Raw genomic sequence first — 27361 nt, 5'->3', positions numbered from 1 at the left:
TTGAGAAATAACTATTAAACTTCATTTTACCATTTTACTCGTATTTTATTTACAGTCCATACGCAAATGCCCGCACCTTGGCCTTAACCCCGGCCATAAGATTCTGCACAACCTGTGAATCAACCGTTTTTTGCATGTAAACCCATACTTTCTTCAGTTCCTCGACTGTCTTCACTACCTTAGGTCGTTTAAGAAGGTGCTGCTTCATAATCGCCCAGTACTCCTCGATGGGGCGGAGCTCCGGAGTGTTGGGAGGGTTGAACATTTTCGGCACGAAATTGACCTTATTGTCCGCATACCACTTTAGCACGTCCTTGGAGTAGTGGCATGAGGCCAAATCCGGCCAGAAGATTGTTGGGACGTTGTGGGCCTTCAGGAGAGGAAGCAGCCGCTTCTGGAGGCACTCTTTTATGTACACCTGTCCGTTCATCGTGTCCTGGGTCACGAAAGGTGCACTCCGCTTCCCGCACGTGCAGATGGCTTGCCAAACCAGGAATTTCATCGCAAATTTGGACATCTTCTGAGTGCGGACATGCTCCGGAACGCTGAACTTATCCTTGGCCGTGAAAATAGGTTGCTGGGGATCTGTTTGAAGTCTGCCTTCACATATGTTTCGTCGTCCATGATGCAGCATTCAACTTTCGTCAGCATGTTGAGGTACAACTTCCTGGCACGGGTTTTGGGGGGACTTTTTCTGCTTCTCGTCGCGATTAGGGGCCTTTTGTACCTTGAACGTTCGAAGCCCAGCCTTAGTTTTGGCCTTCTGGACAAAACTTCGGCTTAGGTGCAGCTTCTTAGCCACATCCCTAACGGAGGCGTTCGGATTTCGGTTGAAGGCCCCAACTACGCGGTTGTGATTTTTGGTGTTGTACGGAATACTTTTTCCTTCACTTCTGGGCTTCCGATCGGTGGTCAACCGTTCCTCGAACCGCTTAATCACTCGCGACACCGTGGAATTCGCGATTCCCAACGTTTTAGCGATGGAACGATGCGAGAGATCCTTGTTCTCGTGATGAATGCGCAAGATTTTATCACGCACGAGCTGTTCTTTCGACTCCATTTCCGCGAGTTTTGATCACAGGACTTTAAAACTTGCAGGATGTAAATAATGCACTATGAACTAAATCCACCCAAATTTTCATTAAATTCTACCCAACGGTTAAAAAGTTAGAGCAATTTCATAGTGTGGCAATTTCATCGTGGACACCCTTTAGTAATTGATGATTTACCAAGCTGTTGCTCAAAATAATCTTTATAAGCATAGAAGTAAATATGGAAAACACATTCCCTAATAAACAAATACCATAAACGAACGATAACCCAAATAGTCTAACTTTTTCACAAATGGTTTGGATGATACCCCGAACACGTCAAGATAACCATAACATTTTTATTAGGGTTGTCTCTCCCTAAAGAATTATGCAACGTATCGAAATCATTGCTAAACTCAAGTAACATTGCAGGTTTTATCGAGGTTTCATAGCATTCTAAAGCCTACAGAACCCTCATAAACCCAAAATTGTTACTTGGGAACAAACGTAATAAAATATGCCGTCTATATTCTATTCAAAAATTACGTTGGAATAATGATTACTTTCCTATTTTATAACGAATGAAGGCATTTGTCAACGCCGGCAAATGCACACGCAAACGAAAGTTGCCGAAGTTGAATGATGACGATGAGTGATGACATCCGTACCGGCGGTGGTGGTGTAGTGGTAAGCGTGACTACTTTCTCACCCCAATGGGTCTGGGTTCAATCCCAGCCCAGGTGGGTGGGATTTTTCTGAGGCATAAAAATCTCTGGTCACGTCTTCCTTCGGAAGGAAAGTAAAGCCGTTGTTCCCGGCCCATGTGTGTTGATGAATGAGTGCGATATCCTACGCAGGTGTGGAAGCTGCCTTCCTGCACATTCCATTGTCGTCAATGGATGGCAATCGATGTCCGTCGGTGCTTGGCACTAGATTGCGGAACAGAGACCGACGTTAAATAAAGAAATGAATGTTGACACCGCTCCGTGTTTTGATTTGCGCTGTACGCAGTTCAACGTTGTCTCGTCACAAACCGTTTGGCACTGTTATCTGTCCCTATGAATTCCAAATAATGAATGGACTCTGATTTTATCGAGGGGCCGACTCTATCTACGATGCAGCAAAAAATGTGTTTTGCTGTGGTGAGCTGCGCGTACCACTGAGCAGATATTGTAGAACCAACAATCAATACGAAACTATCGATTTTAAATTGGCTCACTACTTGACTAGCCTATTGGTCCCAAGCAAACGATTAACGTACCCCATTCTAGTTGAAATTCTACTACTACACAATGTTTGTTTTGATTAGCTATGAAAGTTTGACAGATAAAATGAGGGGTTTGTGGATTTTCCTATGTTTCGAGGGGTGACAACCAAAGAAATTACAATTACAATAAATAAGGGAAAGGATTTACATTCTGCATACGGTCGTTTCATGTCTCTTACATTGGAAACCTGACCGTTACGTCAATTCTCTTGGACAGGATCGACCATAGCACAATCAACAACGCTTGACACTGAATCGCTTTCTGATCATGCAGAAATCACATCTAACCTAGTTCTGGAAGTAGAACTTTCTGATAAGATTGTCGCGTCACAAACACTGGACTCTGAGGTGCTTTTATCCTTGGTCTTTTGAGTGGAGTTGTTGATGGCTTGTAATTTATGCAGAGGCAGGTTCAATGGTGGTACCCAGTCCACATTGGAACTATCGGTGATGTTTGCAGCAGCACCTAAGTTGAATCAAGGAATGATTTAAGTTTTAGCGGCTATTGTAATTTCTTCATTTATAGCATACCTGACACAAAATGCAAATTACAAATATATTTGTCTTTTGGGTTGAATAATTGTCGAAATTTCAGAACAGAAATCCAGCACCTCAAACGTTCTTCGATCAGAGCTTTTGGTAATCGGGGTTTCAAGCATGGAAATCGAAAAAAAACGCGAATTTATGGTTAAATGCGTGGATTTACAACCCGGCACTACGCACTTCTTTGTCATTTTTCTCGAAATACTTCGCGAAATCACTGGATAAATTAAAATCGTCCGTATTTGTTTAGCCGGAGGCAAAGCGGTGAAAAAATTTTGACATCCGCTGCGGTCAATGTTTGTACGCACGTTTTTTTCTTTCTTCAGGTGGTGACGTCACCGTGCAAGCCTTAATTGTCCGGAGGTCAAAAACGACTTGGGCGTTAACGGGATAAAAGCTTCTACGACGGGTCTCAGACCATTTTGTAACATGTACGTTCATATTGGCGTTGAGTGAGTCATCTTGACATTTTTAGCATTGTTGGATTTAAAGACTTTAGCTGTGTTTTAAGAGTTTTTTGGTGACCTTAGACCATTTAAACCTTTTGATTACTTTAAAATGTTTTGGACTTGGGTTTCCTACTACTACTGGAAACGTTGCTCATGCCGTATGCCGAATGCTAGTCAGGCTCGATGTCAATTATACAAGGGCTGGTCCAACAGGCTTATTGGTATTAGTGAAATGTGAAAATATCTAGCAGTGGTCGTATTTCACCGCAATGTTTATCTTTTCACACGAAACAACTGTTTTCTGTGACGACACGTCTGCTAATCGCAGTATGGAATGTTGTGCTGCCATGACATCGGCATACGCTTGCTCAGCAATGTTTACAACATTTTTGCTTCAAACCTTAGCAAGCTGCCTGTTGTTCCAGACCTTGTATTATTGACATCGAGTCAGGCTGGCTGAAACTCCTCAAACTCACTGGAGGTTTTAAAACACTCTTGTCCTGTGAGTTTAGCCAGCCCTCACCTCGAGTGAGTGGCGGCAGGAATATGGAAGAATTAAACAAAAACTCCTCGAGAGAGAGGGAGAGTGAACTTCAGCGAGAGAACTTTTATGTTCGACGCAAGAAGCTCAGAGTTCACCCAGAGTGAGAGTAAGAGCGTGTGATAGAAAACATGAACATGAATGGCAGCAAACCTCACTCACATTTTATCCCACTTTGCTCACAAGCTCTGAACCTCAGCGGAATGATTAGGCAGTAGGCATTCTACTCCTCAGAAAAATGCAACGCTCGGCTCATTTCAAACTCGCGAGTGAGGCTCCATCAAGCCTGATGCTAGTGAGAACCAGAGATCAGTTTTTTAGTTATTCGAGATGGACCGGCAAAATTTTTAACTAAGTTGAAGAGCAATAATGAAAAAGACGTATGTTTTATTAATCATTTACAGCTTTCCAATAAAATTTATGAACAGTCAATTTAACAGAACCGATATTTTGAGAGTCACACTAAGTTGTTTATTAAAATTTAAAAAAGCAATACAAAACGTGAACCATTAACATAAAATTTAATTACTTTTTCAGCAAAGTTATTCCGAATAAATTGCTCTACAACGTTGTTGAACATTGTGACGGTTTATTATCAATAACTAAAAAAAATATATTTAGATCTCATTAGCCTTATAATTTAAATAAAATTATATTTTACCTATTTCATTAACCTTAGGGACAACCCTCAATTCACTCACTTTAAAAGATTGGTTGAAACAAGTGGACTAACTTTCCAGAAGACATAACTTACATACAACTAATGAGCAACCCTCTCCAAATGACGAATTTCAGATATTACGTCTCAGAATTCCATGAAACTTGCATAATTATTCGCAGTTTTTCAATTCAATATTTTTCAATATATCTTAGCACAAAAACAGCTCTACTAATCGAAATGACGTCTGAGACAAAAAGTTGTAGGAAATTAGATTGCCTTTTTTTAAAAAAATACACACTGAAAAATTGTTGCACAGTAGGCCGATCTTAAATGCATGTTCCTGAAATGTTTTCATGATTGGTAACTGTTTATCGTAGCCAATTGTTACGGAAATGATGAGTCTGCAGGTCAATTATTTGTTGGATTATGTTGAAATTCATCATTGTGGGTGGCATGTTAGACCCATGCTAGGGACATGTACCCTATATAACGTGAAAAAAAAAGTTCAAAATTGTAACAACAAGTAACGATTTTGGGCAAGTTTAAGGTGTCCATTGTGTCCAATATCAGAAAAGTTAGCATTTTGGCTTTCAAATAAACATAAGCCTTAAAATATTTTTTCTTTTTTTTGACGAAAATATGTAATTTTTTTCAGTGTGTATTTTTTAAAAGACTATCTAGTTTCCAACAACTTTGTCTCAGACATCATTTTGATTAGATGAGCCGTTTTTGTGCTATGAACACGCCATTTTGAAAAATTGGGCGAGAGTGAACAATTATGTGAACTTTCATGGAATTCGAAGAGGGTGAAATAAAATCGAATCGTCAGTTGGCGTGGACGCTCTAATTGTTTGAGGGCAAATAATGCATTCCTCCTAACTGTAGCTTTGGGACCACTGTGCAATGAGTTAAAGTAAATTTTATACATCAAAGAATCATAACCTTAGAGCAGTCATATTTAATCTTCCCATTTGCACGCAACAGCTAAGGAATATGAAGAAAGTAAGAAAGATTCCCTCTACTTGTTCATAGATGCAAACTATACAGACTACAAATTAAATTCAAACTTACGCCTGCTACACCAACCCAAATATACAATTTCTTCTTCGATTACAATACGCAAATCGTACATCAGTATTTTTCCGTACACGACAATCTATCAGCTCGTCCTAATTTAGTGATATATTTTATTACAATGAAGGCTGTTCGGTGCTCGATATCAGCAATGTCACCTCTCATCTGCTCAATGTAGAACTGAGCAGCTTCGGCGATGAACGGTATCATATCTAACCGGTTGTGAAGTCAAGTGGAACTGTGTACAGCTCTTGTTATAGTTGGAGTATAAAGTACTCAGGACGAAAAAAAAATCTCTTTCGATCAAGTTCGGTCCCTACTGCCGAGAACTACCAGTCATTTGTTGACCTACTATAGCTGGCAGATCAACTTGAAAAGGAAGCAAGTGATATAGTGTGAACACCAATTAGTCGACAAAAACCTGCCCTGAGGTAAACATGAGCAACAGCAACGGCATCGGTGGCAACAACAACAGCTTTGGCGGTGCCTGCGGCGCCAGCAGCAGCAGTAAAAATTATAAGAAGAATTCGGTGACCTTCAGGTAATTGAATCTTAGCCGGTAAGTAATTTTCCCTTCATTGCTGTCTGCATGCTTGGCATGCACAGTTGTACACACCAACTGCTCATTTGTTAATAACTTTTCACTCTGTTGTGGAAATGTGTTTATCTTTAAAGTAATTTATAGATTAGGATCATAGTTTACTATAGATATGCAAAGAGTAGGTAAATCTTAACATTTGAATCAACACCAATGATTTTTTTAAATTTCAAGTCCAAGATGTGCAACGAGCATTTCTCACTTCATTTTTGCAACGCTAAAACATAGGGTTGACTACCCCATTTCCGGCCTATTAAGCATAACCCGCACTTAGTCTTTCTTAATCTTGCGTAGTTTAGCACCAAACGGAATATTATTATGACTGATGGCTGGACGCCAAACTCGGTCTAACACATTGAAACGCCATTGAAACGCCAATTAATTTACTTCGGCCTATCGGAAAAAGATAAAAATTGATTCGGTCGAGCCCCTGTTTTGTTTTTGAGAATAATGGGTCCAAACACTCATATCACGCGTTCTTATTGACTTCGTTTGGTAGCTTATTAACTAAAGTATCGTACCAAACGCATAATTTACTTGTTAACGCCGAAATCATGGATTTATTTTATGTTTTCTGCTTTTCTGGCCCAAAATGGGCGCTTATGCCAAAGTAGTTCTCTGGCCTATACCGTTTATTACTAGAATTAAAATCTACCTTTTTACGAATTTATAACAAGCTTAAACTCTATTATATCTACTGCTTCAAAAAGAACTATGTTTTGTCAACTTTGTGCAAAGTTATTTGCAAATGAGCAGTTCGTGACCAAAACTGTGTATGTCAAGCATGGCTGTCTGACCTGGCGTCTCGAAGGGATTTTTTATTGATTGTAATTATAGTATATGTATCCGTAGAAGACAAAACTTATTCCATATGAAATTTGTTGTTGATAATCCGTAGGAGAGCACTCTGGGAAAGTCACATACAAACAGGAGGAAAAAAATGGTTTGTCACATAAACAGAATGTTTGATACCCTAGATATAGATTTGGGTATATTTTAATCCCCAACTCTTCAGTAAAACCTTTATTCTTTGCGTACCCAACATGTTCCATTTAGAAAATTGGACATTGCTCCCTTTTAATTGTTTCTTGACCGATTATGATGGAACAACTTCCAATCGATCAGAATTCGATTCTAGTTTTGATATCTTTAATCATATTGCAGATGGAATAGATTTTCAGTCTATCAAAATGGTATGCATGTTAAAAACATTAAAATTTGAAATGGAGCGTTCTCACGGTAGTGCAAGCTAGCACAGCTGAAACCACCTCTCACAGTTGCGCCTACGTTTATTCTTAATTCCCTCATAGAATAGTTTAGAGCAGACTAGCGATACTGTACCTCTTTAGTCTTTACTCTTATGGGAAAATCCCATAAGCAAGTGTCATTCTGTGCGTGGAGGACTGAAGGCCGGCGCACAATGCATACGTTTTCGGGTTTTGACGTAGGACTACGTCTGTGATTTCTATATGGGGTACACTTTGTGAAAACCGAAAATGGAACATGTAACAAAATTATGAAAGATTTTGAACGTTAATAACTCAGCTGCCCCTGGACCAATTTCAATTTCAATTCGTTACCATTCGATCAGAAATATTTCCACGCATCTATTAAATGTAACACTTAATCATTTTTCAAAATGTCACTATTGAAAATGGCACGAATGTGCAACTGTAGCTATTATAATTAAAATTATCACCGGTTGCCTACGAAAAGCGATTTCCCTAGCACAGATTTCAAACTTGAATTCCATCCGTTCTCACCAAATGGTTTCAATCGTTGCGTGTGGTGAGTAGTGGTGTACTCCAGTACACAACGAAAGGCTGCTTGCAAGCAGCGAGCTGCAGCCCACCTGGGCATCCATAGAAGGAGGAAGAAGCCACACCGCTATTGATCGAAATCAGTAGCTCTTCGTGAGTCGCTGTGGGCCATCTATGCCAAGCGCGTCACCCCCATTCCAAACAACATACAGCTCACCAGCCTCATATGTGTTTAAATCAGCATTACTCAACCATCACAACTAAACGGTCCTTTTCAGGACCACCATAAATTTGTAAAAAAGTTCTGTTTGGACATTTGTCAAGGTCATCAATCGGATGTCAGTTCCCATATCAAGATAGTGCCGGAATTAGGGCGTAACAGGTTTTGTAAACCATGACTTCTTTCAATGATGTCTTGAAAGCCAAGGCTCGCCCACGCAAATCAACATCAAAATCAGATGGGATAAGACTACCCTACAGCAATGTTGGTTTGTGTGGACGTGCCGTGAATTCCTAAAAATCATCGAGAGAAGTCATTGTTTACAAAAGGTGTTACGAACCGGCGCCGGTGGTGTAGTGGAAAGCGAGATTACCTCTCACCCCAGCAGGCCTGGGTTCAATCCCAGTCGGCGCCGCCGGGAAGTTCTGAGGAATAACATCTCTGATCACGCCTTCCTTCGGATGGGAAGTAAAGCCGTTGGTCCCCGGTTCATGAGTTGATGGGTCGATAGGTAGGGTCCAGGTGTGGGAGCTGCCTTCCTGGCACGTCGTAGCATTGGTGCTCAGCACGGAAAACAAGATCGACGGAAAAAAACAAACCAAAGGAAAAAAAAAGGTGTTACGCCTAATTCCAGCTCTATCTAGATCTGTTTAAATCTAACATACCATGTTCTTGAAGGCAACATTTTTTTTCTACCCCAATCGATAGGAATTTTTTCTACGAATCTGTTAAAATTAAGACTATCATTTTTCAATATGTCACTATTGAAAATTGCACCAATGTGCAACTGTTGCTATGATAATTAAAATTATCACCGATTGCCTGCGAAAAGCGATTTCCCTAACACAGATTTCAAAGTTGAATTCCATCTGGTCTCACCAAACGGTGTTTATCCAATTACCCCGTGGCGTTCTCCAGTAAACAACTAAAGACTGCCTGCAATTGATCGGAATCAGTAGCTCTTCGTGAGTCGCTGTGGGCCATCTATGTCAAGCGCGTTATACTAAAGAGTATAGACAGAGAGAACCCCACTCAAATTCTCATTACTACACAATACACAAGCTCCTCCCTAATAAACAAATACCATAAACGAACTGTATCCCGGATGGGTAAACTATCCCACCTGGCCTGGTTTGGATGATACCCCGAACACGTCGTTAAGCTCTCTTTTATGGTTATTTTTATTAGGGCTGCTGCAGTTAACAAATAACTCTTATTATATAACCCCACGTAGTCCTGCGCCACAATTGCGTGCAACCCCAAAGGGCTGTCCCTTGTAGTTTTTTGACAGATAATGCATGGGCTAGCTGTCAAAAAAAACCTGAAAACGTGTCCATTGTGCGCCGGCCTTGAGAAATTCTGGATTAACAATAGAAAGGGCCCTTTAGCATTTGTAGACAAATCGTTCTCAAAAGGTTTCCTCATAAAGCGAAGGCCAACCACGCAATCCAACACCATATCGTGTAGGGAAAACTTTCCCTTATCCGATAATAGAAATTGCTAAAGTATGATTGTGTCAGTGATTTGTTTTCATCGGGAAAATTTTCCGCTATGAAGTTTTTTTTTCCTGATGAAAACATTTTGTGTATACGTATACATGACGTAGTGTGCGTACGATAAACTTCAGCAATCTCTATAGTCGTTTCTTGTTTATTGATCTAGGTTTGGGCGATCTTCAGAGAAAGATCGATCTTATATTTGACTCAAGAATCGATCCCCTGTTTAAATGGGTACCAAAGAATCGTTCTTTGGTAGATTGATCTTTTGATTTTTTGACGTAGGACTACGTCTTTGATTTCTATATGGGGATACACTTTGTGAAAACCGAAAATGGAATATGTAACAAATTAAGAAAGATTTTGAACGTTAATAACTCAGCTGCCTCTGGTCCTATTTCAATAATTTTTACACCAATCGATCAGAAATATGGCTACGCATCGATAACAATGCTTCTGAAAGTGGATTTTCAACAAGAAAGTATTGAAAAACTGGTAAATGTCCAGCATTGTCCAAAAGCGTCGAATTAACTAACAAATTCACCGATTACCTACATGCATATGCTGCTTCCCCAGCACAGTCGTCAGAGAGTAGTAAGTAGACAAAACAAGTCGAAGTGGCATTCGCCTTCGATCCTCGTGCGCGTGCGAATAGGGAGGATAGAATTGCGTAATATTTTTCACACTCATCGCCATATTCAGAACCAAACGCAAATTCTTCGAGATAACCACCATCCGTCGTCTGGCTCACCGTGGTGGTGTCAAACGTATATCCGGTCTGATCTACGAGGTGTGCTGAAAGTGTTCCTGGAAAATGAGGTCCGTGATGATGTCACCTACACTAAACACGCCAAGCGTAAGTGGCCATGGATGTCCTCTTCAATAGAACGGCCCTTTTCAGGGCCATCAAGCTCATCAGTAAAGAGTTGGAATAGAATTTATCTGTGCTTGTTTGTCCATATTCAGAACCACAAGCCCCGAATGACCACACAAAATGCTCTCCAGAGTTGTAATCTTGTAACCAAACTTGGAAGCAGGGGTGCAAGTGATTTTGATTGATTCTCTTAATCAACTTTCTCTTTGAAAAATATTACTACAAATTTGGTACGCATACAATTCAAAATAAGATAATAGATAATTGATCAATTAAAATAACTAAATGCTTTTCACATTTATTCCGTCCACTAGTGGTCCTACGTCAAGCTTCCACTCGTGCCCCTAGGCACAGACCCTTCTACTTTTTTTGAAGATTTAAAAGGTCGATTGAAAACTCGATTTTTTTTTCGATATCTTCGTCGACAAAGAATCGATACGAAAAATCGGAAATCGGGATGAAAAAGATCGATCCAAGATCGCCCAATCCTATATTGATCATCGGAGCGAAGAAGTATTTTCATTTTTACCCGGTGATTCATAAGTTCCAACCGTTTGAAAATGGCCAACTCATCCGTATTCGAACGGACCCTATCCCTGGCGCGGGAAATGATAGACGCAATTATGAACGCTTTCTTGCGGGAGGAAGGAGCTCATCCAAAATGCAGGTATTGTGGCAATCAACTAAAAAACTGTGGATAAAATTAGTAACCTAAAACGCCATCTTCAAAACCTGCACCAGCGTGAGTACACGGACGTGCTAGTAGCTAATGGTTCCAATGTCGAGGAGCCTCAGAAGCGGATAATTCCTGCTGTACCAGTTGCCATCGACCAAAACTTTATAACACAGTGTTGCGTCAAGAAGGCCTTTCGTTCGGTGTGTTGGAACAGCCGGGGATAGCAGATTTGATAAACATGCTAGGTCCAGCTGAAAACGCAAAAATCAATCGTCGGAATATCCTGATCCTGAATCACGTCACGCTCACGGTGGAACCATTTCGAAAGAAAATTACAAATGAGTTCAGAGGACAGACTCATTTGCGTAAAGCTCGATGCTGCAAAAAGGCGAGGACGAAGTGTATTGGTCGTTTGTATTCAGTTTCTAAGCGATGGGAAATTCGTCCTGAGAACGTTGGCCGTGTACGATATCAATATGTCACACAATATAAAATCCGAAGTAATCCGTGTGCTGCGGTCACTACGGATAACGGGGCAAATTTTTCGAAGGCTGATGTACGAAGTTCAACGAAACGCTTTGGCGGTATCAATATTGATGATGAGGAGTTTAGCTTTAGCGATAAAACGGACCAGCAAGAAACCACTGATAGCCTAGAAGGGAACATCGATGAAGAAAATGTCCTCAATGTGATTGCGAATGCCATTGTGGACAGCGTAACTGTGTCAACTGTGTGTATACGACGCGATAAAGTCCTTGAAATTGAAGGAAAGATTGAACAAGATTCAAACGGTGAGTAAATCAAAGAAAATACAGCTCATGTACCCACATTCCATTAACTTTCTTTTTTTTTAGTTTAAGAAAGTTCTTCGAAGGAAGTCAAGTTCCAATCCCAAAACTGGATTGTGACACCAGATGGAATTCCGCATACTCCATATTGGCTCATGTTTCGGACCACAAGACATTCATCACTGAGCTAGTGGATGAAAACAATGAGCTGATCATGACTACAGAAGATTGGACTCTCATCGATAAATTCGTCGAAGCAGTTTACTCTGCCACACTTTCCCTGCAAAATGAATCGACAATGGGGGATCTTCATCGAATTTTGCTCGAGTGTCTGCTTGGAGTTGAAGAATCGTCTAACAACTATATCGCGGTGGCATTAGCCATAGCCATGAACAGCCGTAGAGGAAATTTATGTGAAAGCAGATCTTTCCTAGCTGCCGTGTATTTTGTTCCACGAATCAATTATGGTGGCTCAGAATTTCTCACCGAGGAAAACAAATGTGTCGCTATTGAACAAATTCTGAGCTTGTGGGAAAAACTTCGCCGTACGACAGAGGCTCAATTGCACGAGAAAAGTGACTCGCCGAACTCACAGTCATCATTTTTTTTTTTTTTTTTCTTTATTTTTGTGATTTTTAGCCGTAGGCTAGTTCATCACATACACAGTCATCATCTGTAAGCCGCGTGGAAGCTATGTTGCGCAAAAAGCATTCCCTCCAAGACTAATATCATTGAGGAGAAATTAAAGGAACTTGCCCTCCGGCCAAGGATTTCAACTGAGCGCAACGTGCTTGTGCTCTGAGAACAGCACAAAAAAAAACAAGCCTCAACTATAAAGATTGGCTCAATTTGCTCGCAGTGTTCCGTGCACTCAAGTTACAGCAGAGCGTGCATTTAGAGCACTTGGTCTTGTTCTTATGGACAGATGGATGTTGTTGAGCGAAAAAATGATTACTGGTGCACTTTTCGTAAAACTGAACCAAGATTTTTTCGATCAAGTTGAGATCGACTATGCAAAGCAAAACGGAAACCAAATCTAATAATCACTTTGAACATTGAAATGCTTTTAAGTTGAATTGGAAAGAAATGTGAAGTGTTCATATTCAGTAGTTTTAACTATTTTTATGAATTCCAAAAATACACATAATTTAGTTTGCAATTTGAGCCATCAATAATGAAGTGCAGTGCATATATTTAAGGACAAGGTTGCTAAAATCCACAAATAATGTCCGTTTTCATGGCAAGTTTTAACCCAAATATATGCGTCTCCATCGATGTATAGCGACTGTAACATGGTCACGACGCATAGGAGTATTGAGCGAAAATCCAAAACTTCAAAAAAATATAACTCAAAAACAGTCTTCAAGGTACAGCATAGCACTTATGGGTAAGCACGGTTTTGCACTTACCTGAGCATTAACGCAATGTGCAATGTTTACGTTCGAACATCGCTTGCTTCAGCGTTTGCAAAACATCGTTTGTACTCAAGCGCAGCAACCCGCCGTTAGTTTTTGGACTCAGCTTTGCATTCCGCCAACGCGATTAATTTTCAGTGTGGTGGAAAACTATTACTTATCCGAATATTTATTATTGGATGGAAGTTATTGCTTGTTAGTACCCCGAAAGTGGCTGTTATTGTGAAGCTATCATGTGCTATCAGCTATCAGCTGCCATAAGTAAATTTTAACAAATCCCATATATAATTCTCGTACTGGTTATTTGATGTTGTGTTTCCCAATTACATGAATTTGGTAATTTGATTCATTAAATAAATCAATAAATGATTTTCTACTAAACCTTGAAAAAGAAGTGGACGAACTTTGACGTTTTGTATTAATGAATCTACGCGAAACTACACCAGTGCATGCGACACCTAGGTTTGAAATCCAAAACCACAAAAGTGATGATGTACTAAAAAATATTCCAAACGATTTGATAGGTAGCAAAACGTCATTTTCATTTTCTCATCATTTCCATCTGCTGGTCCATTCATAGATTTCGTATTTTCCATTCGTAGATTCATCAATAGGAGACTGAATTTTGATTTTTCTTTTTATTTTGAACCCCAGTATAGAAATTAAAGACGTAGTCCTACGTCAAAATATGATCACTTGAACGTTTCTTATAAATTTTCTTGGAACTATCCTCAAATGATTTTCCCTTAGTTTTGTTCTAAAAAATTAAATTAAGTTTTCTCATCAATTTGTTTTGATTTTTCATCAGAATTTCTATTAAATTATAGTCAGAATTATGTTACATTCTCCTCAAAATTTCTTTGAAATCTTCATCGGAATACTCTTAAATAGTCAGATCCAATAAAATTTCATGAACAAATTTTCTTGGATCTGACATTTGAAAGAATTTTAACCACAATTTTTATTTCATAAATCTAGGATCTTGAAATGTTTTAAAGTCTTACATCTCCAATATTTTTCTTGGTTGCAAATCTAAGAATAACAATGATTCAAGTTTGAAATATTTTTTTTATAAAATATCTTGAGTGATTTTCTATGACATGAAATTTCTTCCAATAAGTTTAAAATCTTTAACTTATTTTCCTACCTCAGAATTTTAAAAATTCTCTGAAGTCGCACTTATTATTTTAAATTCTAGATTTCGAAATTTAACCCAACAACCTTTAGCATAATTATATTTGAAATTTGTCATTTTTTTACTCAAAATGTATTAAACGAGCTGAGGCTTTAAACATTCGAAACCTCAAACTGGTAAAAAAAATACATTAGGTCTTGGACTAGGAAATTTAGACTTGGACTTGGACTATATCAATTTGATTATTAATTAAGGAGTAGGGACATTCACCACTGCGAACTTATTTACACATCATAAAATAAATTAATTGGACAGTTGTGAACTTTACATTTAACGAACAAAAAACAAACATATACAATTATGTGAAGTCCAAATCTAAATGAACTCCTTAAATTTCATTTGAATCGTTGTTACTGTTCTATGCCGCCGCCTGTTCGTGGGGCAATACCAGGCGTTATTCAACTTTCGCGATTCGGCAGGTTCTGCAGAAATGCCGCGAATACCACGTGCCTACACATCATTTGTTCATCGATTTCAAATCCGCATACGACACAATCGATCGAGATCAGCTATGGCAGATTATGCACGAGCACGAATTTCCGGATAAACTGACGCGATTGGTCAAGGCGACGATGGATCGAGTGATGTGCGTTTTTCGAGTATCGGGGACACTCTCAAGTCCTTTTGCATCTGGAAGGGGGTTACGGCAAGGTGATGGACCGAAAAAATGGCGAGAAAAGGGCATAAGAAGGTTTGTTTACAAAAAGCTTGTATGCCCTTTTCACATGTTGTTCTGGATATGACCAATGCTACTCCAGCGTTGCCAGATATACCGATTTATCGGTATTTATACCGATTTTCGAACTAGATACCGATATACAGATAAGGTTCCTTAGAATACCGATTTTTGAGGTGTTATACCGATTTATACCGATTTTTAAATAATCAAAATAATTATTGCCTGCCTGCACTCAGAATTTCGGAGAAAATTATTGTGTGAGACTTGCATCTTTTTGAATATCTCAAAAAAAATTCAAATTCTAAAAAATCATCTTCAAAAATGTCTTATAGATACTCTTTCGATCAATGTTTCGATTTCCTCACCGTTTTTGGCTACCCATGAATCGATAAACAGTCGATGGCTCTTTCTGGTAATTCCGGGGGAATCAGGAAATACTTTTTAAACATTATTTAACTTCGTGGATTTTCTTCCAACTTTCCCCTGAAATTTTCTATTAACGATTCCTCTCAGAAACTTATTTCGACTTCCCTTGGAAGCTTCTTCAGCCTTCGCTCGAATGATTCTTCCCGGAACTTCAGGGATGCTTCTAGATTTTGATTGCGGATCCACAGTAGCTGCAGAAACTTTTAAAAAGTTCTGAAACTTCAGAAAACACCAGAGCCGAACCAGCCTCAGGCTGAAAGCCACCATAATAAAGAAAACTAACTAACTTCAGAAAAGTCCAGACTTTTAAGTAAGTTTCGATAAATTATAGAATGTCAATAGCTTCTGTTAAAATTCTAAAACCCGGTCCAGCGAACTCCAGTGAACTTTATGAAACATCATAAATATTTTGGATACTTCCCAAGCCCAAAGAACGTATGGAAAATTTAATGGTTTTCGGGACAGTTCCATTAGTTTCAGGAAAATTGAGAGAACTTTGGGAAGCTCCGAGAACATCAGGGCAATCAGATCAGATCTATAAATTTCAAGGAAATCGCTGAAATTTTAAAGGAGTTCCGAGAAACTCAGGTAATTACCGAAAACTTCAGCAATGTTCCGAGGGGCTCATGCAAATTTAAGAAACGTAAGGGAAGTTACACGTACATTAGCACATTGTGAGAACATTTTATGGGAAGTTCCGTGCTTATTAATGGCAGTGTCGGTAACTTTTGAAAATTAGAAAAATCGGGAAGATCAGAGAACTTCAATTGTGAGAGCGCTTAAGAAATTTCGTAATCTTCAAGAAAGTCTAGAGACCTTCAAAGTTGATTAGAGATATTCCGGTAGTCTCATATTAATCAGAGAAGTTCCAAGTATTTCAAAGATGATCAGAGTACTCCAAAACAGCTCGAGGACATATGGAATAATCCTAAGTACATTTCAGGAATGTTCCAAAAACTTCAGAGATGTTTTATGACCATTTGGAAAATTTTCTGGATCATTAGAACCTCCCCCAAGAGCTCTTTCTTCCGGAATTATGTCCTTGTTTCTCTCGACTGCGCTCAGGCTTCCGACTTCCTCCAGAATTTTTTTCAATCCACCTGCCAGCGTCTCCAGGAAGATTATTCTGTCTTCCCCAGGAAGTTCAATTAAACATCTCCCTGAAATTTCTTTCGTCTAGTTCTGGAATTTTGTCCAGTTAGTTTTTTTTACTTCTATCGGAAGGTTTTTTCCGAGCTTCTTCGGGCTTCCCTGGAAATGGCTACTTCTGGAATTTATTTCCGATTTCCGAAATTTTAATGTGAAATCTGATTTTTTTTTTCTGAAAATTACTTTGAATTTTCGCCAGACGTTTCTCCATTCATGCCTTGGAAGATTCGTGGATGTTTTTTCCAACTTCTCTCAGAACTTTCCTCAAATTTCCTCCAGGAGAGCTTATTTATTCTTTCTATGGATGTTGTTTTCAGCTTCCTCCAGAAGCTAATTCAAACATTCCCCGGAGTTTTCTTCCAGAATTTTCCAATCATAGTGCAAAAGTAAAAAAATGTCGCTTTCAAAAACGGCAAAAATATAAAATTATTTGAAATAGTAAATACCGATAAATACCGATTTTTTAAAACCTTTGATACCGATAAGCTTTAAAACATTCTGGCAACGCTGTGCTACTCATAACGACAAGCATAGACCAATATGGCCACCTTAGAACAGGTTCAGGATATTCTTGATTATGGTTCCATGTGATTGAATTTGCTATCTCCATATCAAGCGATATCTCAATTCTCATCTATTCGACGAAATGACCAACGGCTCTCAAACCGATGGCTCGCCATATGATTAAAACTAATCTTTTGGAATGAAGGTAGCGCCTAACACCACATCAGGTAGATGAATGTTTGCTCTAATCGCGTATATGAAACTGGCTGACTGAGAGAGATATCGGTAAAAAGAATGTAGAACCATCTTTCCCCGTGAATACATTCATTCATACATATTTTAAATGCTTGCCAACCCCTGAATAATGACCATTGATACCAAATATTTGGAATCATAAAGATAATACACAACGGTTTTTTTCTGAAACCAAACGTTTTTTTTTTTTTATGAACGTCTGAAGTCTTTCTCACAGTATCCATTGTGATTAATGAATTTTCATTTGAATGTCATTGATTTAGCTCACTCGGCTAAGCCACAGCTATAAAGCAAGACCATGCTGAAGGTGACTGGGTTCAATTTCCAGTTCTGTTTATGAATTTTTCGGGTTGGAAAAATTGTGGAAGTGATCAGGGTTGCTTCCACTCACTTGCTATAAAAACATATTTTTCGGAATTATGCAATCATTAGATGATATAATGATATGCTGTACTCGTTAAGTAACGAGACGAGGGTTTAAAGTATGTGTTTGACTCATAAAGCCTGCCAATTTTGCTTTCAGAGCGTCACAATAAGCGATCTTATGATTCGTGAGCGTTCACTCACGAGTCGTAAAATTGCTGATTGTGACGCACTGAAAGCAATATTGACAGATTTTATGTGTCAAACACATACTTCACGTCCTCATCTTGTAACTTACAAGTACTAATTATCGCTATACCATCTCATGATTTCATAATTCGGAAAAACATTTTTTTTATAGCAAGTGAGTGGAAGTAACCCACGGAGGCGAACCAGCCTAAGGCTGAAAGCCTCCTAAATAAAGCTAAATTAATTAATGGAAGTAACCCTGGAAGTGATCAAAGAACACTAAGTTGAGAACTGGCCAATAACAAGTAGTGATAAATATTTCATCGAGTAGATATGATTTGATGATGTGTCGTATGATAAACAGAAATATCCAAACTAGTTTTACTATGGCCATATGGTACTATTGCCGCGGATACACTTGTATGACAAACTATGAGCATGAGCATTATTTGTATAATAAATTATGAGCACATCCTACAACTATACAAGTGTAACCATGAATGTGCTCATAATGTATTATACAAATAATGCTCATGCTCATAGTTTACCATACAAGTGTATCCGCGGCATATGGATAATTTTTTGAGTGTTATTGGATATATTTCAGGAACATGTGATTTTATATTTCACTTGTCATAACCATGAGAGACCATCATTTCGACCATATGGAACAACAATCCGGATATCCAGAACCATTTCTAAGGTGGCTATGAGAGATGGTTTGATTATATGGAACCATGATCCGGAATATCCAGAACTGCTTCTACGGAGACCATATGGCTATATAGATGTCGTTGATCATATTTCGTCGAGTAGATGTGATTTGATATGTCGCTTGATATGGTTATGAAAGATGTCAAATTCAAGGTTGCAAAGACTCATTTCAGCTAAAACAATGTTTTTCTAAATTATGAAATAATTAGATGCCATGATCAAATTTTGAATTGGTAGGATACAAGAAGAGGTTGCAAAGAATGTGTTTGACATATTAAACCTGTTTATTTCACTTCATGAGAGTCAAAATCAGCGATTTTTCACAAACTCACTCACTCACTCACTCACTCACTCAGCGATCAGCAAATCGCTGATTGTGACTCATAGAAAGCAAAATTTACAGGTTTTATGTTTCCAACGCATACTTTGTAACCTCTTCTTGTAAGTTACAAGTAAAACATGCCATCATACCATCTTTTGGTTTTATTATTCCGAAAAATATTATTTTAGCTGAAATGAGTCTTTGCAACCTTGGTCAAATTTGACCATAATCCGGAACATCCGGAGCCGTTTGTACAACGCCATTTTATGGTTGTAGATTTGAGTGACATTGTTCATATTTCGTCGAGTAGATGTGGTTTTATATGTCGCATAATATGGTTATGAAAGATATCAAATTTGACCATGTAGAACCATAATCTGGAATATCCGGAACCGATTCCAAGGTAGGCATGGGGTCTTTTGATTGTTCTCTATCATTTTTTATCATAAGTAAGATATATGATAAATATTGAAAAAAAAAAACACCCCCGTGCCAGCACGTTTTAAAATATATAACAGGTATTGGAACCACTCACCGGAATGATATTCAAAAAAATCAATTGAATCGGCCATGGCATCTCTGAGATGCATATTTTTGAACATAAAATGTTTGACCCGGGCTTTTACGGATCAAGGTATACTTTGGTGCGAAAAATAACACTGAAAAAGCGATTGGGTTTCGATGGGAAGTTCCATTGGAACATTGAAAAGGATTTTCGAAAAGAGGGCTGACGTACATAGAACTTACCAGGTGTGTATTGAACTGCTCAGAAGCTCGCAAAATGTTCCTGGAGATCGAAGTATTTTCCTGAAGTTTGCAGAATGTTTTTTGAAGTTTGAAGAATTTCTCAGAAGTTTGTAGCACATCTTTAAAGTTTGTAGAATTTTCCTGAAGTTTTCAGAACTTCCTTGAAGAATGTTGAACTTCTATGTTTCTCTGGAGTTTGCAAGAATTTCGTGGGGTCCGCAGAACTTTATTGAAGTTCATTCAATTTTCCTAGAGTTCGGAGATCTTCACTGACGTTCGTATAACTTTCCTGGAGTATACATCTTTCAATGTCCAGGATGTTCGCAAAAAAATGCAGTTTGCAGAAAGCCCTAAGGTTTGCAGAACATTACCGATGTTTAGAATTTTGAGCGAAAAAACAAAAAAAAAAACATGCCGAAAAAATGCAGAACGTCCCATAGTGGTACGAAATCAAAAAAGTGGCCAATTGCGGCGGGCGAAACTATTGAGTAAAGCATTTCGATGTCTTCTATAATGTAACTGAAATAACTTTTTTATGTTTTGTTAAGATTGATCAACATCTATGGAAACATTGTAGATGATATAATTTTAAGAAATTTTGTCGAACAAGACAATTTTCTATCTCTCAACCGGACGAAGTTATAGGGTGAAAATTAAGTACAAACAGAAGTACCCCCTTAAAACTCGTTTTTTTACCATAACTTTTTGTTTGATTTTTCCATTTTTTTCAATCTGTTATAAAGTTGTAAGTGCTTTAAAAATGCATATTTTTGCAATTCAAAGCATATCGCTATCCCTTTTTTTTAAAGGATTTACATCCATATTTATAATTTTTTAACACTATTTTTAAGCGGGTGATTTTGCAGGTTAGCAAATATTAGCAGCTTATTTCAGCATAATTTTGTTCAAAAACTTATATCCTACTATAACACATACAATTTATTTATTTCGACCCACTGTGCGTCCCCAAAGTGTGAACAGTTCCCTAAAATTCTCTTTGAAGTTTTCAGAACTTCACAGGAGTTTGCAAAACTTCCCTGGAGTTTGTTTTCCTTGATCTGTTTCCCATCGATCTTGTTTTCCGTATTGAGGTATTGACGCCAGGGAAGCAGCTCCCGCTCCTGGACCCTACCTATCGACCCATCAACTCATGGACCGGGGACCAACGGTTTTACTTCCCTTCAGAAGGAAGGCGTAATCAGAGATTTTATGCCTCAAAAAATTCCGACTCAGTTCACATAATTTCATTGAAGTTCGTAGAGTGTTCCTGAAGCACGTAGAACTTTCTGGATGTTTGCAAAACGTCCCTGAAGCACGCATATTTTTCCTGAAGTTCGCAATATTTTCCTAAAGTTGGAATATATTACTGAATACTGAAGTTCACAAAACTGCACTGAAGATCGCATAACGGCTTTAAAGTTTGTAGAACTTTTCTAAAGTTCACTGTAGTTCCCATAATTTTCTTGAAACTCGCAGAACTTTCTTGAATGCTTCCTTCGAAGTTGAAGCTCTGACAACTATGTAGTTACTCAAAGTGAGGGCTACCAGTACTCATTGGGCAAGGGTATCTAACCTCAGTTGGAGGAGTTTTATTAAGGCTCTGGACCATTTGTCGAATTTTTTAACTTTTGGTTAAAATTTGACAGAAGGAAAGTTATCGATTAACCCTGCCATTCGAGCATGGTAATTTCTAAAAGACTTAACCTTTTGACAACCGTGGCTCGAAAACCGGTCGATCGACAGCGCGGAGATTTTCGAACGTAGAAAATATCTTTCGAAATGTTGAATTTAATTTAGCAAATGGTTCACAGCAAGCCTGTGCTGTCATGTCGGTTCATCGGAGGTGGTTGCTAGAATTAATTTTTGACCGTTAGACCGTTAAGTAAAAAATTCTCTATTAAATTTTAGATTTGTAAAATTCAAGCAATACCTTTCCACCTTCGCCACCTGATGAGTACGGTGCTGGGAAAAGCATGAGTATGCAAGGCTGGAAACCGTAGGTGTACAATCTGTAGTGACCTGGCCGAGATTTCTAGCCTCGGTCATTCGTCTTAACAATGCCCCTCGCGCCAGCACAACCGTGCTCTACAATATTGGTCAAATAACTGATGCTATCGCACATAGAGATCTCCAAGCGCAATCTCGCCAAAACTAAAATTCAACATCCATATATAAAAATCAAGAAGAAGAAGAACCAAAAAGGTATCGCGATATCATCACTACTTAAAAAGGTAGTGCGCGGTCTCATGCACACTTTTGTGCATATGGAGAACTCTATACTCACAGTCAGGCAAACCACGGTCCGTACACGGTCCAATGGGTTTACCCTACTTATGAGTAATTAATCATCTCGACACGGTAATCATAAATCACTTAAAAATAAATTAAACTTTGCTCTTAAGCAAATTTTACATTGTATATTTAATATTAAATCAATCCAAAAATGTTATTTTCAATGTTCTACCATACCTTATTATATCTACCCACAAACTTTAACATTTACTGAATTAGGAGGGGTAACTTTCTTTTATCGTCGCATGACTTCAAAAATATTGATAAATGGAAAAGAGTGTTTAAAAACCATCGTTTAAATGATAAGTAGGCTTTTTGCAGTAAACAAAAATAGATGACAGTTCGACGCCGCAGAGGCGCGGGGAGTGGGTGGGACAGGTGGGTCATGTCCTACGCACAAACATACCTGGGAGGGACAGTTAAAGCTTTGTCCCACCCACGATTTTATAGAAATTAATCATCCAATGATAAAATCGGACCCTTCTAGAAATTCCGACTAAAGTGCTCATATGAGTGATGAGAAAAGATAGATGAATTCTCATGTGATTTAAGGTAACGCATGATAGATTTTGTCCCTACTTAGCGCTAGAAACTCGGGCTGGGGTTTTCCGGAACATGACTGGATGTGGCCAAGATAGTCCTGTCCTCTGATTCTTACTAACATTTAACTGGTTTTTGAATTCTCATGTCATTTGATGGGTTGTATTCATTTCAAGACGCATTAAGTTTCATGACATTTACAAACTAGAACATGTTCTGACCATAGGTGTCCAGAACCAGCTCAATATTCCAAAAATATTCAAAAATTTCTATGGGAGCACATTGTCCCACCCACAACTTTGAAGATGGGCGCGCCTCTGAGAAGGTGACACCCAAATTAACCGCCTCGGGTGTCACCGAGTCACGCTACGCCTCTGGATACCGATAGCGATACTGAAATCAAACTATATCGCGATAACGATAAACCTGGATGTTTTGCACCAGACTGTGTCATTTGGCCGAAGGACGTTTCGCCGAAGCACATCTCGCCGAATGGGTAATTTCACCGAATTTTAATCATGAATCAAACTGAAAGAACTGGTTATGTTTAAAAGAAGAAATCATTATTATAAATCAAAAATATTGATTATTTAGAAAATAACTAAATCAGTACAACTCGGAGCAAAGGAGCAGTTCAATTTTAAAGGATTCCTTCCTTTCTATAAATCAAAAATTTTGATTGTTGAAAAATTTCTGGAATCAGCACAACTTTGTCATGTTTAAAAAAAGCAAACATTGCTATAAACCAAAAATATCTATTATTTGATTTTTTTTAAATCAGTACAACTCAAAAGAACTGCTCATGTTCAAAAGAAGGAAGCATTGCATTTGAATAGCTTGTCAGGTTGAAAAAAATGAACCTTCTTAATCTTTTTTCGAGACTGATTTCAAAATTTACTGGGCTTTGAGAAAAGTTCAAAACCGTAGAAAATGGCTTGCTCTTCGGCGAAATGACCTTCGATGACTTTGATGAATCCCTAGTAAATTGATAGTAGAATATGTGCTTGACTACGACGCCAATTTCAACACAACAATGACAGGCCTTGTTTATCGTTGCCATGGCAACCATATTCAATTTTGACAGCATTCTGAATTCTAACAGCTTGAGCCAAAGAAAAAGCGATAGTAGTGACACTGAAAAAATCCCATGCTAATTCGCTAAAATCTTCATGCAAACTTCAAACAATTTGCGTGACAACTAAACCTTCATCCCAGACAAACAGACATAACACATTGAATATTTCTCACTGTAAAATATCGTCGCTAAAACATTATCGCCATCTGTTGAGTACACTGTGGTGGGTAGTACGCTGAACAGATGGCGGTAGTGTGTAAACGTCAAACTCAAGGGAAATGACTATGCGCGCCACAGGTTGCGGTACTACCATCTACGATATTTTTAAACTGACCGTTAAATGCTTGTTCGATGAACAACTTGCGAGAGTTATGTCTGTTTGTCTGTGCCTTCATAATGCTTACCACTTTTTGCATAGGCTCATATTTTGGGGTTATGAATCATACTGGAAGGTAGCTAAATAGATCGCAAAAAACTTTTTTTTTTCAAAATGAAGCACCCTAATGTACACCATAAAGAACCAGCCCCTACCGGTATCTTTATCACGGTTCTATCGATCGATGACAGCCAAACCACGATAGAAGATAACAGTTCCTTATCGGGAAATTCGCACCGTTTGGCTGTGTGCACTTCTTCAGTTTTTAACCGCTGCAAGTGCCTGTCAACGCAAAAAAAAAACACCTCAATTCTAATCTGATCCAACTAAACAGCGCTGCTCTGGCTCCATCAACAATCTCCATATAAAACAACTGGCTTCTTCTCTTTCTCTCCCAGTATGAAAGTAACATTCGTCGCAGACGATGACCGCGCCGGACTTCTCGAGTGAATCGTCGAATGCTGTCGGTTCAATAATTATAACACCAATGCAATGTAAAACGCATCAAGCCGATCCAACCGTCGTCACGTGGGCCCTTGGTGCTGATGACGACGATGAAGACGAAGGCGACGTCGACGCCGGTGATCATCCTCATCTGCATACGAATATTTCACGGTAATTGCAGCTTCTGCTTTGAATCCTCCTAGGATTACGGCAGCATGCCCATGTAGTTAGTATGCTCTATTCAGAACACCCTATAGGTGGCGCGATAGATTTGCCGATTCGTTAGAGAGATGATAAATGGACAATTAGCGCGCTGGCATGAGAAAAAGTGCTGAACCAGACTGAAATTATTATTTTTTTCCAAGACAGCAGTCGCTAGTGCACAGCAGCAGCAGCAAGCATTTAGTGCTTGGCTAATTGATTTTGCTCCATGAAGCCGTGAGCAAATACTTAAAGTTAAGTGAAATGTATACATTTATGCAGTTAAAACTTAGGTCAGAACATCCGGCGGATCAATGCGTTGATGGCTTAAAGAGGTGATAATGTGATTATGGTGAATCTTGATTGTTGATTGAAGCTTGGTTAACGTAATTAAATGCAGGGATTTACATTTATCGCGAGACATGAGATTACTCACCAGTGGTTACAACGGTAACAATTCAAAGAAGATAAAAGCAGCGAATGTGTGCAATGTGTTTGTGTTGTATGCGTATTTGTGTGTGTTTTTCTTTAATATGGAGGAAATCTTCAAAGTTTACGAACTATGGGTACCCACATCCATAGAGGTAACTCTAAGACCAGAAGGTCCCGAATAAACGAGCTCAACTTTTTGGCTCAGCTCTGGTACTCTCTTCGGTCAAAAGCTAATCGATTCACCCCTCGAAGCATAGGAAAATCCACTAACCCCTCATTTTATCTGTCAAACTTTCATAGCGAATCAAAACAAACATAGTGTAGTACTTGAATTTATACTAGAATGGGGTACGTTAGTCGATTTGCTTGGGACCAATAGGCTAGTCAAGTAGTGAGCCAATTTAAAATCGTTAGTTTCGTATTGATTGTTGCCACATCCGAGATTGCAACTATTCATTTCAGATAAAAAAAATGTTTTTTTTTTCAGAATTATGAAATCAGTAGAGGTTACACAGCAGTGTTGACAAAATCATCATTCAAATGATATTTTCCAGCTCTCATACGCTTGGAACAAAATGTCATGCTTGATATTGATTTTACAAGCTCCTTTGATATTGCAAGACTATTCACAAAATGCAAAAATGAAGCTGAAAGTTGACTCGACACAAAAATGATTCCGTGGGACATCGTTTTCTCAGAAAGAGAAAGTATCTCTCTTTACTCTTCACTGATGGCAGAAACGAAGCTACTGCTGCCAGTAGTAACAAGTAACAGTGGGTGAGTTTTGTAAGGTTGATATTCGTAACTACGATTTCACAGCTTTATAATATCATCCGCAATTGCTTGCATGTTGATTTTTGACTACGAAAATCAAGCGTGATCTTGAGGATTTGTGAGATTTTATTTGTTTTTATATTTTTTCAACACTTACAAATTATGAGTTTGACTCATAAAACCTGTCAAATTCACTTCCTGAGAGTTGCAATCAGCGATTTTATCAATTTTCACTCATTCACTTACTCACTCACTAAGAGATCATAAAATCGCTGATTATGACTCCTAGAAATCAATATTGACAGGTTTTATGTGCCAAACAACCTCTTCTTGTAAAGACTGGAACGCGCAAAAGTTGGTCGACAAAAAATCGTTTCTTTCAGTCAATATTCATATCGCACATATCTTCTTATTTTTCTTTTGGTAGTTCAATTCATATATTTTTGGTTTGCCAAATCCGATCTGCCATGCCTTCCGCTTAATCCCTTCCATTAAGTTTTGCCCAGTGGTCTCATCGACCTTATTCGCCGCCGAACGCCAGTTAGATTTAAACTGCTGCTCGTTTTCCATGGATTTATAAGTTTTTTTAAGTTCAATTTGAACAAGGCCCAATACCGGTCGATAGGGTGGACTTCTGGTCTGTTGGGAGAGTTGTAGTCTTTGGGTACCACAACCACGTTGTTCGCATCGTACGACTCGATTGCCTTTTCCCCATAGTGGCAGCTCACCAAGTCCGGCCAGAACAGCACAAGTCTACTATGTTGCTTTAGGGATGTTAGCAACCGCTTTTCCAGGCACTCTTGGACGTAGATCTCTTGATTGATGGTTCCCGTAGTAATGAAAATGCCGCTTTTTAGACCACACGTGCATATGGCCTGCCAGACGAGATATTTTTCGGGAACTTCGATAGTTTGATGGTTTTGAAAATTTCAGCTACCTTCCCCTTTTCCTGATGCGGTATAAAACTCCTGTCCCGGAAGCTTTTCGTTTTAAACTTTCGGGACCGTTGCTTTGCCGATGTGTTTTGTTTGTAATCTCGGTTCGCCACCTTCACCATCTTAAACGTCGACAACCCGGCTCGTTTCTTGGTCCGCTGTACAGTAGTATGGGAGACATTGAGCTTACCAGCGACGTCCCGGATGGAGAGGTTAGGATTCCGCTTATAGTTCACTTCCTGGCGGTCGACAGACGCTCCCCGAACACTTTTAAAACGTTTGTCACGGTCGATTTGGCTACATCCAGCAATTTTGCCAACATGGCGTGTGAGAAGGTCGGATTCTCTTGCTGCGCG

At 38.8% G+C, this 27361-nt stretch overlaps 1 protein-coding gene across 4 annotated transcripts in view; it reads left to right on the top strand.

The window, feature by feature from the left end:
• Window positions 1–5909: 5909 nt before the first annotated feature.
• LOC135700491 (proton channel OtopLc-like) overlaps window positions 5910–27361 on the top strand; it is a 53574-nt gene continuing 32122 nt past the window's right edge. Inside the window, exons 1-2 of one of the 4 annotated variants that reach the window (XM_065221021.1) lie at window positions 6025–6107; window positions 24618–24834. In XM_065221021.1, coding sequence (XP_065077093.1) covers window positions 24644–24834 — 191 coding nt within the window. In that variant the 5' untranslated portion in view covers window positions 6025–6107; window positions 24618–24643. Of the gene's footprint in view, window positions 6126–24617; window positions 24835–27361 lie in introns of all 4 variants that reach the window. The other 3 variants (XM_065221019.1, XM_065221022.1, XM_065221024.1) reach the window with 3 other exon arrangements.

This window comes from Ochlerotatus camptorhynchus, unplaced genomic scaffold (assembly GCF_037179485.1).
Source record: "Ochlerotatus camptorhynchus isolate MF236.1 unplaced genomic scaffold, CSIRO-AGI_Acam_v1.1 ptg000137l, whole genome shotgun sequence".
Lineage (NCBI taxonomy): Eukaryota > Metazoa > Arthropoda > Insecta > Diptera > Culicidae > Ochlerotatus > Ochlerotatus camptorhynchus.
This window is presented reverse-complemented; position numbering and strand designations above follow the sequence as displayed.